We start from the raw sequence: 15,283 nt of genomic DNA, 5'->3' as shown, positions 1-15,283 counted from the left end.
TGACAAAGGTACCGATCTTCCACCTCCACATGAGTATGATGAATGCCTTGTCAATTTAAATGAACCATGCAATGAGCTACCCACTACTTTGATCACACCGGCTATTTTAGAATACTATGTTCATGATTTGACTTTGTCATGTGATCAAACAATTTTGAGTGAACCCATTGAATTAACCATTGATGCGAAAGAACCATGTGAATCAGGGAATAAATCAGATTTGGATCAAATACATTTGAAAATAGTTGTGCCAATGTTTAATCATTTTGATAGGACCTCTAATCTTGGTGATGGTTCATCAAGGTTGTGATGGTTTAATGATGAGCATTGCCAATCTTTTGTTACGATTGAGCTTCACTTATATGTGCAAACTGAGTTGCAATACTTTGACTTGTTGTGATAATATATTGGCTTTATATTTCACGACTTTTGAAGGGTGCTCTTGAATAACTGTGTCACATGTGCCACAACTGAGATCAGTAAAAATGGATGACATACACATATACAACATGTACACCTTGTCTCTTTTGTTAGCCATGTTTCAGATTAAGCAACGCCGAGAATGGCTTTGTTTTCAAGAAGGGGAGGATGATGAGGACATGGCTAGCACAGTTACACCCACAACCCCTGCTACTTTACCTATTGGACCAATTATTAGAGCTCGCGCATGCCAGTTAAATTATCAGGTACCTTCGTTTCTTGGTAATATTTCTAATGTTCATGAGAATGTGATGCTACTTAACTTAGATATATTTGTGTTGGCTACAGTTGAAGCACCTAGCATGGACAAGAAGAATGAACACTGGATCATGATCAAGCACTATGATGAATGCACGCGCGAAGGGAACAAGAACGAACTTTATGAAGGAGATTTCCACACTTTGAAGCCACCATGATGACATATAAGAAGATGGACGAAATATACAACATGTCTTTCATAAATTTCGTCCATAGCTTATTATTGGTGTTGTGCCGCCTTATTTTTGGGCTAGGCCCATGTAATTTCGAAATACTAGTTTATAAGTTGTTTTTAGAGTCCATATTGTAGGGGAAACGAACCGGGAGGTATTTTAGTCCCACCTTGCCAAGGGTGGACGAAATCCCCTCTTTTCCCCCCTATAAATATAGCCCTTAAGGCATCGTTTAGACTTGGGTTTTGTTTAGATTAAAAGTTCGCCATAGCGGCAACTTCGCGTACTTCGTTTGTGTTCAACGACCAGACCAAGACGTCACAAAACCCCACCTTCATTAATAAAGCATTCCTCTTATATTCGCAATATCCAGATTGCAATTTCAGTTTCTTGTTTGTTCTTCGTTTGCTTGCAGGAAATTGACCTTCGTGGTCAGGTTGATCATGCTCCGGTGTGGTTAATAACCTCTCGGAGTTGTTTAGCGATTGCTAAGGCGCGACATCCTCGCACATTCATAGTCGGATCATCAAAGTCTACTTCACCAAAAATGATAGCCACCATCTCATCAAAAGATGGGACACCTTTGCCTTTATCACGTAGCCACCTGCTCCATCCGCGTACACACCGCTTTAAACAGCGGTTGGACCTTCGCTCGTTGTAGCATAGACCACGTACGAAGCGGGTGCGTACAACAAAAAATAGCCAGCAGAGGAGAAGCATTTTGGTCATTAAAAACAAAATCATTTCTACATAGCCAAAGCGACCATAGTAAGTCATACGCTCCCACCCTCAATAGTGTTTACCTATTTGAAATACCGTCCAATCAGTGACCAAAAATATTGGCAACACTTGTGGGCGGATATAAACTTGACGCTATTTGGATGATTGACCACGTAGAACATGCAAAGTTGCTAACAAGATCAGAAATTCATCCAATGGAAAAAATTCCTAAGGATTCCAATGCCAATGCTATGAATCAAACGCCAAACCTAGTTCTGTATCTGGACAAATCTAAGACAAGTAATTTCGGACAAAATATATTCCTATGATGTAAATCCGTGGAAGGTTTTGTTTTGGTTTTTTCTCTTCACGGGCAAGTGTTTCTTTCTACTACACATAATAGGCTTGTTTCAGGTCAAACTTCACAAAATATGACCAAATATATATTTAAAAATGCAAACTTCTACAATACCAACCAAGTATATACAAAAGTATATTCCACAATGAATCTAATGATATTGATTTGAAACTATGAGTAATGGTATTTTTTTACTCCCTCTTTCCCAAAATATAAGACTGTAGATTAGTTTTCTATTTTTCTTTGTTTCGCTTCTTGTGGAACTTGTATTTATGTACATATGCTATTCTTTTCTTTCAATAAAATATTATGTTGTTCTTTTCTTTCAATAAAATATGTTGTGGGGTGCAAGCCATGTAGTTTCCATGGTCAAAAAAACTTTGACTATAATGTTCACTTATTGTATGTCTATAAAAATTAGTATACGGATATATGAAATAAAATTATTTTGCAAGAAAAATAGGACTACACCATTTATACATGTTCAATTCATGCATTTTGGCAGACTAAGGCATAGCCTAGTGGTGGGAAAGGGCTGATGCCTTCCCACCCACCAGGTTCAAGAAATGGTACTTGCAATTTGAGGTTGTTGCACCAATTATACTGTAGGGGGTTCCCTTGCAGTCTTTCTGTCAAAAAAATCATGCATTTTGATACTCCCTCGGTTCCAGAATATAAGGTGTGTTGATTTCCGCTTGGAAGTTTGACCAAGATTATTGAATAAAATAATAACATCTGCAATACCTAATAGATAAAACATGAAACTACTTTTCATGATGGATCAAATGATATAAATTTTGTGTTGTGGATGTTGATATATTTTTTCTAAAAAGTCGGTCAAATGTGCACTCGTTTGACTTATGAAAAAACAAATACACCTTGTATAATGGAACGGAGGGAGTATATATTAGTGGTCAAAGTCATATCAATGGTCAAAGTCATGCATCAAAGACTGTACAAAGTTCTTATATTTTGGGAGGGAGTATAAACTAGGTCGGACTTTGGAAAGTTGGGAAGTTTGACTGAAGACAAACCTATCTCTACTACTATAAAACTAGATGATACCCTGCGCGTTGCTGTAGGAACTCTTAGTCCTATGCGCATGAGAATACATAAGTTGACTAAATTTGTTCGCATGGCAGGTCTCTTATATATAGGAGAAAAAACTGCAATGTACATAGTACTTGTAGTATAGTTGTAAAGATAGCGAAGTGTATCATTGTTTTTACTAAATACAGTGATATGACATAAGTGATCCCATAGGAATAAATAAGTCTAATGTATATAAGCAAATTAAGAAAAGATATGGAATGGAGACGCCATGAAAGGTTATGTATATATTGCCATTTTGAGATACTTCTTGTAGATTATGTTAGACTCTTGTTGTAAATCAATCTTATGCATGTCAGTACATAAGTTCTACAAAGTATAGCCAAGTAGTTCATATCAGCAATTGTAAAAATAGTTGTTACATTAAATAGTTGTATCTTCTCATAACCATAATATGAGATAACAAACAATTGGAAACAATGCTATGGAAACATCGCAGGTAGTAGGGCCTCGTCTTTGTTAATCAAACAAAATCTACAGTAGCAAAATAAAATAAAATAAGGTGCTTGGAAGAAGCAATGATGAAGATGATTGCAACATCTGAGTCACCTGGTACTTGAGCAGGAAAAGGACTATACCTATGTCTATGTGTAGCTGAAGGTTTGTTAAAAAAATGTATAGCTGAAGGTAAAAAGATGAGGGAAGTGTCTGCATTTCATGCGTATTTTTATATTCTATATGAAGCATTAAGACAATTAGCAAGGGCACCACCCAAAAATAAAAACGGCACTGGAAATAGCACCTTAACATATCAAATACTCCCAATACAAAAATAAATAAATTTGCAGGTGGTTTGGATCCACGCCCTCAACCTCAAAGCTTGTTTTGACCTTGGAGCCATTCAGTGAGCCAGGTTGGTACTAAAGGAGTAGAGATGCCAAGTTAGTTGAAAAAGCAAGTTCCTGCTCTAGAAACAATGACATAAATTTTACCTGTTGAAGAAAAATTATCTCTAGAAACTATAAATTTCCATGGAAATGAAATAGCAATATTTCTTGGCGTGGAAGCATGGAAGATAGAACAACAAATGCACAAACTTAAGCAAAATCAGTTGAGTATGTAAGAATAAAATAAAGAAACAGAAAGTTAATCTTGGTAAGGTGAGATGATTCATTGTATGGGCCACCCAGATGGATCCAAAATCAAGAATTTCTTACTTGAAAATTTATGGGTGAGAAATCAGGTATAACCTCAGCACCTCCGTATAACATGCAAGGTGAGGAGCATGGAGCAGTGACACGAGTTGTGAAACTTTGAGGCAGATTTTATACCTGTAACATGCAAGGTCGAGTTAGCTATGTAGATCAAATTAGGCTAATTAATTTCGTGAGGCAAGCTGAGGCTGATTCAGTGTTTTAAATAGCCGGCTATAGCTCCGCTATATAGCCTTTTCAGCAGGGTGCCGCTAAATGGTCGCGTTCACAAATAGCCCGCTATAACTCCGCTATAGCTGATTTGGATGCCCGCTGCTATTTTCCCATAGCCCGCTATTTAAAACATTGGGCTGATTCCGAGAACGAAGAGCACATATTATTCCTCTCGAGTGCAAGCCATGCCCACTGGCTCGTCAGGCTCCACGCCGGAGCAAAGGGAGGAGGTCCTATCCTTGGTGGAGCTGCTACGACCCCGGGTGCGCATGGAGTGCATCCGCGGACGGGCGAATCCGATGTGCACGGCCGGGCGAAGCTGATGTGGGGCACTGGAAGTCGCTGCTGTGGTGCCATCAACCCGCCGCGGGTCTGTTGTGGCGTGATCCGGGGTGGCGCCGGGTCAGGCGAAGCCGATGCGGTGCAACGGGGAGGCGCTACGGGTGCCGTCGACGCGCTGCAGGCACGCAGCGGTGCCGTCCAGGCGTGGTGTGGTAGCGCGGCATCGATCTCCAACTTGTGGTGACGTCGTCCACACCGGCTGGCGAGAAGACCATCTTGTTGAACCATGGCGACGCCATCGCTTGTGCATGCTGGCATGGCAAGGAATGTGGGAGGACTGTGACAGGGAAAGGATTCATCCTGTGGAGTTTATAGGAAGGGCAAAAGATATACGTGAGCATTGCAACATGAAGGGGAGAAGACAGTGCAAATTAGTCTCGTAGGCTTCCATCAGTTTCGGCGAGCACATAATAATGGAATGCATGTGGGCTAGAGTAATGGTCTGCATGTGCTTGCTAGTTATTATAGCCTGGTCCGGTCATAAGCCTTGTGTGCGTTCATTTTTCTAGTTGATTTGATGAAATATTTGAGCATTTAGTATTGGGCTGCATGTGCCAAAGGATTCATCTTGTGGAGTTTATAGGAAGGGCAAAAGATATACGTGAGCATTAGAACATGAAGGGGAGAAGACAGTGCAAATTAGTCTCGTAGGCTTCCATCAGTTTCGGCGAGCACTTAATAATGGGATGCATGTGGGCTAGAGTAATGGTCTGCATGTGCTTGCTAGTTATCATAGCCTGGTCCGGTCATAAGCCTTATGTGCGTTCATTTTTCTAGTTGATTTGGTGAAATATTTGAGCATTTAGTATTGGGTTGCATGTGCTTGCATGTGCCATCTTTTCTAATATTAAGAGTTGATGATGTGACAGGGTTGCTTAGGTGGATAGCTTGCATGTTGAGATAGAAAATATAGTGGAGTTGAGTCTCTTAAGTATATAGGATGAGTTAGTGGGTTGTTCCTATTTAGTATTGATGATGTGGCATGGTGATGATGTGGATAGTGTGCATGTTGAGAGAATAGGTAGAAGTGGGGAGCAACTTCTTAAGAATTTCTCAGTTGGTGGTGATGGTGTTTCTGCCCTGCATCATTTTAGACCATCGGATGTCCATCCAACGACAACCCAGCTTCCCTTATGCAGAAACATACCTATCCGCTCAGTCGAGGGAGCGACCGAGAGGAGATTTTTCACCGGCAATCTCCCGCTCCTCTTCGCCTCCGCCTGGCCTCGGGTGGCGTGGGGCAGCTCCGGGACTCCGCTGGCGTGTAGCTAGGGGTTGGTTGGGCGGCGCCGTCGCGTCCAATAAAGTGGTCCTCGCCTCTGCCGCATCTCGCGCCTGTATGGTCTGGTCGGCGTTGTTGAGGCGGCGGTGACGACATCGACTCTGGCCTTTTGTCCTCCGGCCCCATCCTGCCTCGGTGGTTCTCGCCCTGGAGCTGCCACTGGGCTAGTGAGGAGTTGTACAGGTGCTGCGGCGGCGATGGCCACCTAAGGTTTGGTTCACGGCGACTTGCAGATGCCAGCTGTTCTAGAGATCGGTTTGTAGCTAGCTGGACGAGGGATCTGGTGGCCCTTCTCGCCGGAGAAGGAGATCCAGGGCGGTGGAGCGCGGGCTGTCTTCTCGGCTAATAGCATTCATCAGTTTGGTGCCTCTATTCGTAGTGGCTTCCGTTGCGTCTCACACAACGCAGCTTCCTGCAAGGCGCTTCTCCAGCCCACGGATGGATTCGCGGCGTCGACGGCGACAGCGGCCAGATGCGTGCGGCTGTCTTTGGGGCCTCCAGGGGCGTGGTTGTATTCTTCTTTGTTTGGAGGTCCTTTCTGCAAGTTTCCAGCTGCAGTAGGTTCTGGTGTCTTCCGTGAGTGTGTGCTTGTTCTAATCTGAGCCTTCTGTTATGTGGACCGATTATAGGGGCAAACTACCCCACCAAACAGATGGAAACCTCTACCAACGGACACCAGGTACATGAGCAGTACTAGAACGAGCACTAAGATGGTGGTCGTCAAGCTAGCGCATGCTGTGAGCAAGCCAACAGCAGGCAGTACTTGGGAGGAGTCGGCCGGCAGCTAGATGAACCATGTGTGTGCTGCTCCAATGCGTTGGGACTGGGAGAATTCACCATTGGGTTGCGCGGAGCAGGTTCTCGAGCTATGGAGAACGATACAGCTGCTCGGATTGGCTACATGGAATGCAGGCATTGTAGGTTGTTACGTGGACAATGCACGACCCCATTTGTCCATACGTGTCCTATTGTGTCTAATGGATAAAAACAATGACCCAACCGCAGACCTCATATCATTATTTTGTCCGTTCTGTATTTGTTCAACCTCATTTTTTATCAAACTTGCTCGTGATTTGGGTATGAAGGGGACACAAACCGGACATTTTATGTGTCTCCGTTATCCGACTATGTCCGCTGCATGTGCGGCCTGGCCCACCTATCACACACCCACCCACCTCCCACCTCTCTCTCACCTTTTTCTCTCTTCCCCGTCCACGCCGCCCACAAGTAGCAACGCTAGGCATTCGAGGCCTCCGACGCTTCCTCCGACGCCGCTCAAGGCCAGGCACGGCGGCGCCCCTGCCTCCCCAGTCGAGCGCTCTTGGAGGGCCACACCTCATCCCGATCCAGGGCGCGGCGGGCGGGCAAGACATGACGAGCGGGCAGGGCGAGGACGCGACGAGGCGGTGGGATACGAACTGGATCTGGCAAGCATGCGGGCGCAGCGGCGCCAGGTGACCTGAACCACGACAGCATCGGGCGCTGCTGCAGCAACCCCGTTGGGCGAGCACGGGGGAGCGTGGGAGAGCGGCCGGGCGGGCGAGGCGGGCGTGCGAGCTCGATAGCGCAGGTGGGTGCGGCAGGGGGCCGTGCGAGCTCGCGGGTGAGCGTGGGCAAGGCGCAGGCGGGCGCTGTGAGGACGCGGTCGGACACTTTTTTGAGATGAGTCGACCACGTTGGAGCCTTAGACAAAAGCCAAACATGGGCATATTTTTTTGACGTAAACATATGCAAATAGGACAAAACAACCGTCCGTGTGCTCGCGTGCGTTGAAGTTGGCCTAAGTTACTTGTTTCATTTTAAATCATGCAAAGTGGTTGGGAATGTTGCATCATCACTTTTCTCTGATCCACGAGGTACCATTAGCAAAGAGGAGCTGGAGACATAGATTAATTTGGACTCAGAGATCCGAGTCGCCATAATTGTCAAACGTATGTGGATGGATTATCTATTTGCCGCATGCTCTATGCCCCTCAATATAGGACAGGGCAAGCATTGAGAAACCCGAGTAGGAAGAACACCAAGTCTTCTTGTAAAATGAAGATGGAGGAGAAAATCTTTGGCTTGAACCAAGGGGTTATCAGTTGGAAACCGTATATTCAGTTGTGCACCTATCAACGATATATGGTCGTTTTGATCAATGTCGCGTACGAGTCTCTTGATTATATCTTAAATATTATTGTATTAATCATTTCTTAGCCCGTAGCATAGCACGGGCATCTTACTAATATTATACTAAAAGGAAAGCGCAGGGAGTATAACAATCGTAGCCAAAGAATCAAATATTATTAGTATTTTGTTACAGACTGATTGGAGCATTAAGGAGGGGATTTCGCTGGGAACATTTCCCAGAAATCAGTGCAGATTTTGTCACTCGGGTAGTACAAAAGTTGCACCAGCAAAACGAAGATACACTGAAACCGAAGTCCTACAAGTGAAGGTAAAGTAAAGTTGAAAAACTGAATGGTGCATCATGTATGGTACACAGTACATTACTATGAACTAGACGGTAGTTGGAAATATATGGGCCTGTTTTCTGTTCTCTCATGTTTTCACTAGTGACATCGAAACTTTCCAGCCAGGCATGTGGGCTTACAGTCTCAACTGAAAGTTGAATCCTTGTGAATTCAATTGGCATGTGGGCTTTGCAGCATCTCGAGCAATGTTTCTGCCTAAATTGCCAAATCTTTAATCCCTGCAAGTTGTACAAAAGAGTTAATGCCACACCACAAGTAAAGAAAATTGCAAGGAAATAACACAATTAATAGAGAGAGAAAAACAGAAATGAGGTTTTAAGCAGAAATATGCATATAGTTATTCGGGCAAACACCAGATAAAGTATAGCTCCTACAATAGATCCTTCATACATTTTGTTTATCTCCACGATTTTAGACACAGGCACTTACTTTAACACAACTTAAGAACAAAAAAGCTGCATCAAAAATTATTCTTGCAAATGTAATAAACTCAACAATCATCAAATTGTCGAGGTAAGATTCTACATATGAGCAATTTTACAGGAAAACAAATACATTAACGAATCCGCAGGTTGACATGAGAATCTATCCGCAGCAAACCAAAGAAACACCTATCAACATATAAAAGTAACATAGACTAAAATATAAGGCCATGAGTACAACATGGGCTATTATCTTTGTGATGTTATCTATCCTTCGTGGGCGACCTTCATCAAGAGGCGACCTTCATCAAGACCATCTTTGAGACAAGGGGTAAGAAAAGATCTCACTTTGCCCAAAGACAAAGAAGCTAGAAAGGATGTCGAGAGGGCATTTGAGTGCTCCAAGCCTGTTTTGCAGTTGTTCGATGAACTGCAAAGAGACGTTGTGGGAGGTGACGACAGCTTGTGTGATCATGCACAACCTGATTGTGGAGGATGAGGGTGACGCAATACGCCATGATCTTGAATTTGAGCAAATGGGTGATCCTATTGATCTTCCGAGCAGAATCTGACGACGTTCGACGAACTTATCCAAATGCATCAACAGATTCGCCATCGAGCAACTCCAGAATGATGTGATTCGGCATTTGTGGGCGATAGGAGTGGAGAACTAAAAAATATGTCCGACTAAGTTGAACACAAATTTGAACTTTTTATTGCAGAACTTCATGTTTGGGTCGTAATATTTATATTTGAATTATTGTTTCATTGAAATATTAACACAAAATGATTATGGACCAAAGATGATATTTATCTTACTTATTTCAAGTGTTTTGGATATAGGATAAAAAAACAGATGCGGGCATTTGATGTATAGAGTTGGAAACGTTTTGGGTGTCCGTTTTGATGGGCAGCGTTGGAAATGCCCTTGGCAACTAGCAAGTAAAGGCAGAATTCTCATTTATCCAGTTCTGCACCCAACCAATCAGCATAAGCTGAATTTTTAATTTGCAAGTTCTTTCAAATGGGGTAGAAATATATCATCCAGGACATGTTTAATTTTCAGCGGCATGTAGAAGATGGATCAGATAAGTGGGTAAAATGAATAGATCCGACTTCACGCAGCACTTGTCCAGGTACAACCAATCATCATAACAGCATCAGGTCAACAGCAAAAGCATCAAGAAATGGTAGATAAGGGAGCACCAAGGAGCCAACACAATCAGTAACAAAATAAACAAAAGAATATTTAGAGCAAAGAGGTAGAGATGTCTAGTTCATCAAAACATAACAATGAAGTAAACATGCCCTAGGTAAGGCACATAACTACTACTCCCTCCGTCCCATAATATAAGAACGTTTTTTACAGTAGTGTAGTGCAAAAAACGTTCTTATATTATGGGACAGAGGGAGTATATTACACAAGTTCTAGCCATAAGTTTTTGCAAGGACATCATAATCAAGTTTGTGTGGTCTTGATAATCTGAATGTAATGGACGTTACTGCAATTGCAAACTAAACTACCCTTCCAGCTAAATAAAACAGTATGGATAAAATAAAATACAGAAGGGGAAAGTGTTATTACAATAATACTAAAAGACCTACTGCACAATCTAAATCCAACGTGGGCCCCATGAATTTCAATAACTACTTACTGAAACAATTTAAACAGCAATGGTGCACTAGTACAAATCTGTTAAAAACTGCAGAATAAAATATAAGGTGTTTTCATATGTTTATCTTGTCAACTTACCAGTATTTTATGACGCCATCCCATCCACATGTTGCAACCTTGCTAGTCTCCAACGGATGCCACTCACATCCAATGCAAACTCCATTGTGGCACTTCAATGTCTTGAATCTCCTGCAGCTTTTCCAGTCCCAGAACCAGCAACTACCTTCACCGTCTCCTGACATCACAAACCTCCCATCAGGAGAGAAGCTCACCTGACAAGCATAACCTGCCACAATGTGGCCTGCAAACCTCTTCTTCTTATTAAGTTGAAACCTTTCCTTGGTGCTGTATATCAGTATCTGATTGTCCAAGCTCTGTGCTGCCAGCCAGTTAGAGTTCGGGTGTACTGCAATAGACGGCATGGAGTGCATGTGCGGCTCACTGATATACTTAATAACTACAGGGATGCCAAACTCCCACACACGAAGAGACTTGTCATCGCTAGATGTCACAAACCTCCTATTATTATCTACAAAGGTAATAGTGTTCACCGCCCCCAAGTGCTGATCATATTCCTGTGTGATCTGCCCTGACTTCATATCCCACTGCACAATCTTCTTGTCACTCATCCCAGCAAGGAGAATATGCTGCTTATCTTCATCAGGATTGAGCTTCACGACATAAGGTACCTTACCAGTAGAGAAGGTTGAGATCACCTGCCCAGTTTCGGTATCCCAATACTGAATATTCCGGTCATAGCCAGCACTCAAGAACTTACTACCGTCATTAGAGAACGATATATCCCGTACCGCCTTGGAGTGCCCCATGTAAGTCCGCATACATGTCTTCGACTCAAGCACGTCCCAAATTTTAATCTTACAATCCATACTTGCAGACAGCAATAGATGGCCATACTTGGGAAAAAATCTGATCGCTGAGACCCCCTTGGTGTGTCCAATCCACTCATGTACACACCTCTTGGGAATATAACAGCGCTCGTTGGTCGCCTTGGCATCCTTGGGTGGAGTGATCCACGATCGTCCCTGGTAGTCCTTCTCCTCCTTCCCATGGAAGGTGCTCTTGACCACCACCTCTGTTTTCTCCTTCCCTTCGCCTCGTGCCTCCTTCTCAGCCTTCTTGGCCGCATGTGCCTCGGCGTACTGTCTCTGCTCGTCCGTGAGCTCCACAGGCGGGCCCTCCCGATTGCCAGCCCAGGGACTCTGTTTGTTGTGCACGACCCACTCGTCGGATGCAGGGTTTTGGGCCTCTGGGGGGAGGGGCTCGTGGTTTTCCTCCCTGGATTGGATGCGGCGGCGCTTGTGCTCAGAAGGAGGGAGGTTGTAGACGGTGTCGAGGTCGGGCGCCTGTGGCTGCGCGTCACCGATGATGTGGAGGCCGGAGGGGTCAGATGCGTAGCCGAAGCGATGGAAAGTGTTATACTGCTCGTCGAAGAGGAAGGGGAGGAGCGCTGCGTCTTCGACGTGACCGAGCTTGTGGTTACGGTGACCAGAGGCGGATGAGATGGGCGCGTGGGGGTGCTGAGGACCGAGGACGGGCGCCCAGAGCTGGTCGGCGGTGGGGTTGAAGGGGATGAGGTGGAGAGAGGGGTCGAGAGGACGGGAGGTGGAAGCGGCGGCGGCGGATAGCGCGAGCGCTGTCTCATCGACGGCGGGGGCGGCGGACTTGGAGGGGAGGCGGAGCGGGGAGGTGTCCGGGGAGGAGAGCGACTCGTCCTCCGGCGAGGATGCGTCGCCAGGCGCGTACGAGGACTGGAGAAGATCCATGGCGGGCGGGCTGGCGATCTAGGGTTAGGGTTTCGTCGGGACAGGGAAGATTTGTCTACGAGGCCGCGACTCACGAGGAGAGGACGGAAGGAGATTTGGCTAAATCCTATTCGGCGCCCTCTGTGCCCGATACAACAGTACATTCCGCAAATGGGCGCATACCCCTGCTCCGCTGGGCCGGCCCATCTAGCTTTTTCTCCTGTGTTAATCACACACAAAAAAAATCTGCTATTACTGGGAGTCGAACTGCGGACGTCCTATCTTAAAAAAAAGGAAAACAATCTAAATCAACCGACTGATTTTCTACTCATGTAAACCGCTTGCTAGACACGCCTCGTGTCCACTCCCCTTATCTCACGGGAACCACTAATCCCATCCCTGTCCTTTCACCGAAACGCAATCCCCTTTTCTTCTCTCCATGGCTTTCTCTCGTACTGCTCCTCGCCATGGCCTTGCTTTTTTTCTCTGCTGCCGCCGCTGGTGTCGTAGGGAAAACCATCTACGGTGGCTGGGGCGCCAGGGTAGACGGGCAGCCATGTGCCGTGCTGCAAGGCGGGCTCGGTGATGTGAGCCGGGGGGCGCGGGCTGCTCCGTCGTCGGTGGGCGGCGGAGCTGCAGTTCAACGGGCGTGCCGCTGCGCAGCGACGGTAGAGCTGCAGTGCAACACATCAGTGGTGGGCGGAGAAGCTGCAGTGCAACAACCATGCATCGGCGGTGGAGTTGCAGTGCAATGGCCATGGTGCTGCGCGTCGTCGGCGGAGCTACAGTGCAACACGATGGTGAGTGATGTAGCTGCAGTGCAACGGGGCGTGGTGTTGTGCGCCGACGGCGGAGCTGCAACGCAACACGTAGGTGTTACTATGGAGCGTCGCCGGGGACCGCTGGTGTTGCTATGGAGTGTCGTCGATGGCCGCCGGTGTTGCTATGGAGCGTCGTTAGGCCAGCAATGTTGTATTGGAGCATCGTCGGCGTTGCTATGGAGCGTCATCGAGGCAGCGGTGTTGCTATGGAGCGTCATCGGGGGCCGCCGGTGTTGCTATGGAGCGTCGCCGGTGCTATATTGTCGCATCACTGGGCCACCAGTGTTGTATTGGAGCATCATCGGGACCACGGTGTCTTGCATATGTGTTATGACGGCTGGGCTATTGCAACCTACGATTTGCACTCCGGCGAGTGAGCGACGCAGCACTACCGGTGTGCTGTTGGATTTGTCACGAGCGGGGTGCCCGGTAGATGCGAGGCGAGCGGAGGAAAGACGGACTGCAACATGTGATCGAACGGCTATGCGCATGTGATCGAACGGTTGGCAAGGGGGCTGGTCTTTCTCAAAGATCAGCCGATTGATTGGTACTGCGGACGTCCTGATTAATAGTACTGATTAATTAGGCTGCAGAAACCATCGCGCCATCCACAACTGAGGTGCTAACTTTCATATAATTATGTCTTTTCTTCTTCTTTATTTTTTGTTTGTGTTTTTCTGTTTCGTTTTTCTTTTTTCTTTTTCTTCTTCCTAGGTTCGATGAACTTTTTCAAATCCGTGAACTTCTTATTTAATATTGTTGAATTTTTTTATCAAATTCGATGAACTATTTTCAAATTCGGTGAACTTTTTTTCGAATTCAGTGAACTTTTTTTCGATTTCGATGAACTTTTTTCAGAATTCGATGAACTTTTCCCGAATTCGATGAACTTGTTTTGAACTCGGTGAACTTTTTCTTGAATTCAGTGAACTTTGTTTCAAATTCAATGAACTTTTTCGAACGGGGTGAACTTTTTTTTGAATTCGGTGAACTTTTTCAAATTCGATGAACTTTTGTCGAATTCGATGAATTTTTTTTAATTCGATAAACTTTTTTCGAAGGACAAGAGTACATACTGTAGCAAATCAGTTTGTTTTTCCAAGAAAACGAGTACGTACTGTAGCATTTTTTGAGTGAAGAAAAAAAGTAATCAAGCGGGCAGTTTCTTTTAGCAAGCGACGCAACAGCTAGCGAGCGAGCCGTGGGAGCAGACGATCGAGCGGGCAGTGATAGAGGCGATGGTCCCGATCTTTCAATGAGATGATAATTATCGATTTGGTGGAAATGACTTTTACGATCCGACTATAGACGTGCAACGATGCTACGCCTTAGCAATCGCCAAACCAACTCCGAGAGGTTATTGACCATGCCGGAGCATGATCAACCTGACCACGAAGGTCAATTTCTGCAAGCAATAATATGATAAAGCAATCTGAATATTGCGTATATACATGAAGTGTTGATAAAAGTGGGGTTCTAAAAGCGGTCTTGGTCTTGTCGTTGGACACAAACGAAGTACACGAAGTTGCAGCAATGGCTAACTTTTAACTAATTAAAACCCAAGTCTAAACGGTGCCTTAAGGGTTGTATTTATAGGGGAAAAGATAGGGGATTTCGTCCACCCTTGGCAAGGTGGGACTAAAACACCTCCTAAGTCGTTTCCCCTATAATATGGACTCTAAAATAGCCAAATGACAGTTATTTCGAAAGTACATGGGCCTAGCCCAAAACTAAGATGGCACAACACCAATAATAAGCTATGGACGAAATTTGTCTAAGACATGTTGTATATTTCGTCCATCTTCTTGTATGTCATCATGGTGGCTTCAAAATGCGGAAATCTCCTCCGGAAACTCCGCTCTTGTTCCCTTCGCGCACGCCTTCATCATAGTGCTTGACCATGCTCCAGTGTTCATTCTTCTTGTCCATACTAGGTGCTTCAACTGTAACCAACACAGATATATATAAGTTAGGCAGCATCACATTCTCATGAACATTAGAAATATTACCAAGAAACGAAAGTACCTGATAATTA

General features: G+C 45.0%; 1 protein-coding gene across 1 annotated transcript; it reads right to left on the bottom strand.

Annotated features, from left to right (window-relative positions):
• Positions 1-8,346: 8,346 nt before the first annotated feature.
• LOC123097277 (pre-mRNA-processing factor 17) lies at positions 8,347-12,546 on the bottom strand. Its single transcript, XM_044518981.1, has 2 exons — positions 10,743-12,546; positions 8,347-8,785 (listed from the first exon to the last, which is right to left on the bottom strand). Exons 1-2 carry the CDS (start codon positions 12,446-12,448, stop codon positions 8,779-8,781), a joined length of 1,713 nt encoding a protein of 570 aa, XP_044374916.1. The 5' UTR covers positions 12,449-12,546; the 3' UTR covers positions 8,347-8,778.
• Positions 12,547-15,283: the final 2,737 nt, after the last annotated feature.

Source organism: Triticum aestivum, chromosome 4D, assembly GCF_018294505.1.
Source record: "Triticum aestivum cultivar Chinese Spring chromosome 4D, IWGSC CS RefSeq v2.1, whole genome shotgun sequence".
Classification (NCBI taxonomy): Eukaryota; Viridiplantae; Streptophyta; class Magnoliopsida; order Poales; family Poaceae; genus Triticum; species Triticum aestivum.
Note: the sequence above shows the minus strand (reverse complement) of the source record. Positions and strands in the feature narration are given on the sequence as shown.

Excerpts from the sequence above, each read along its gene's own strand:
- LOC123097277 (XM_044518981.1), bottom strand. The coding sequence starts at position 12,448 with ATGGATCTTCTCCAGTCCTCGTACGCGCCTGGCGACGCATCCTCGCCG.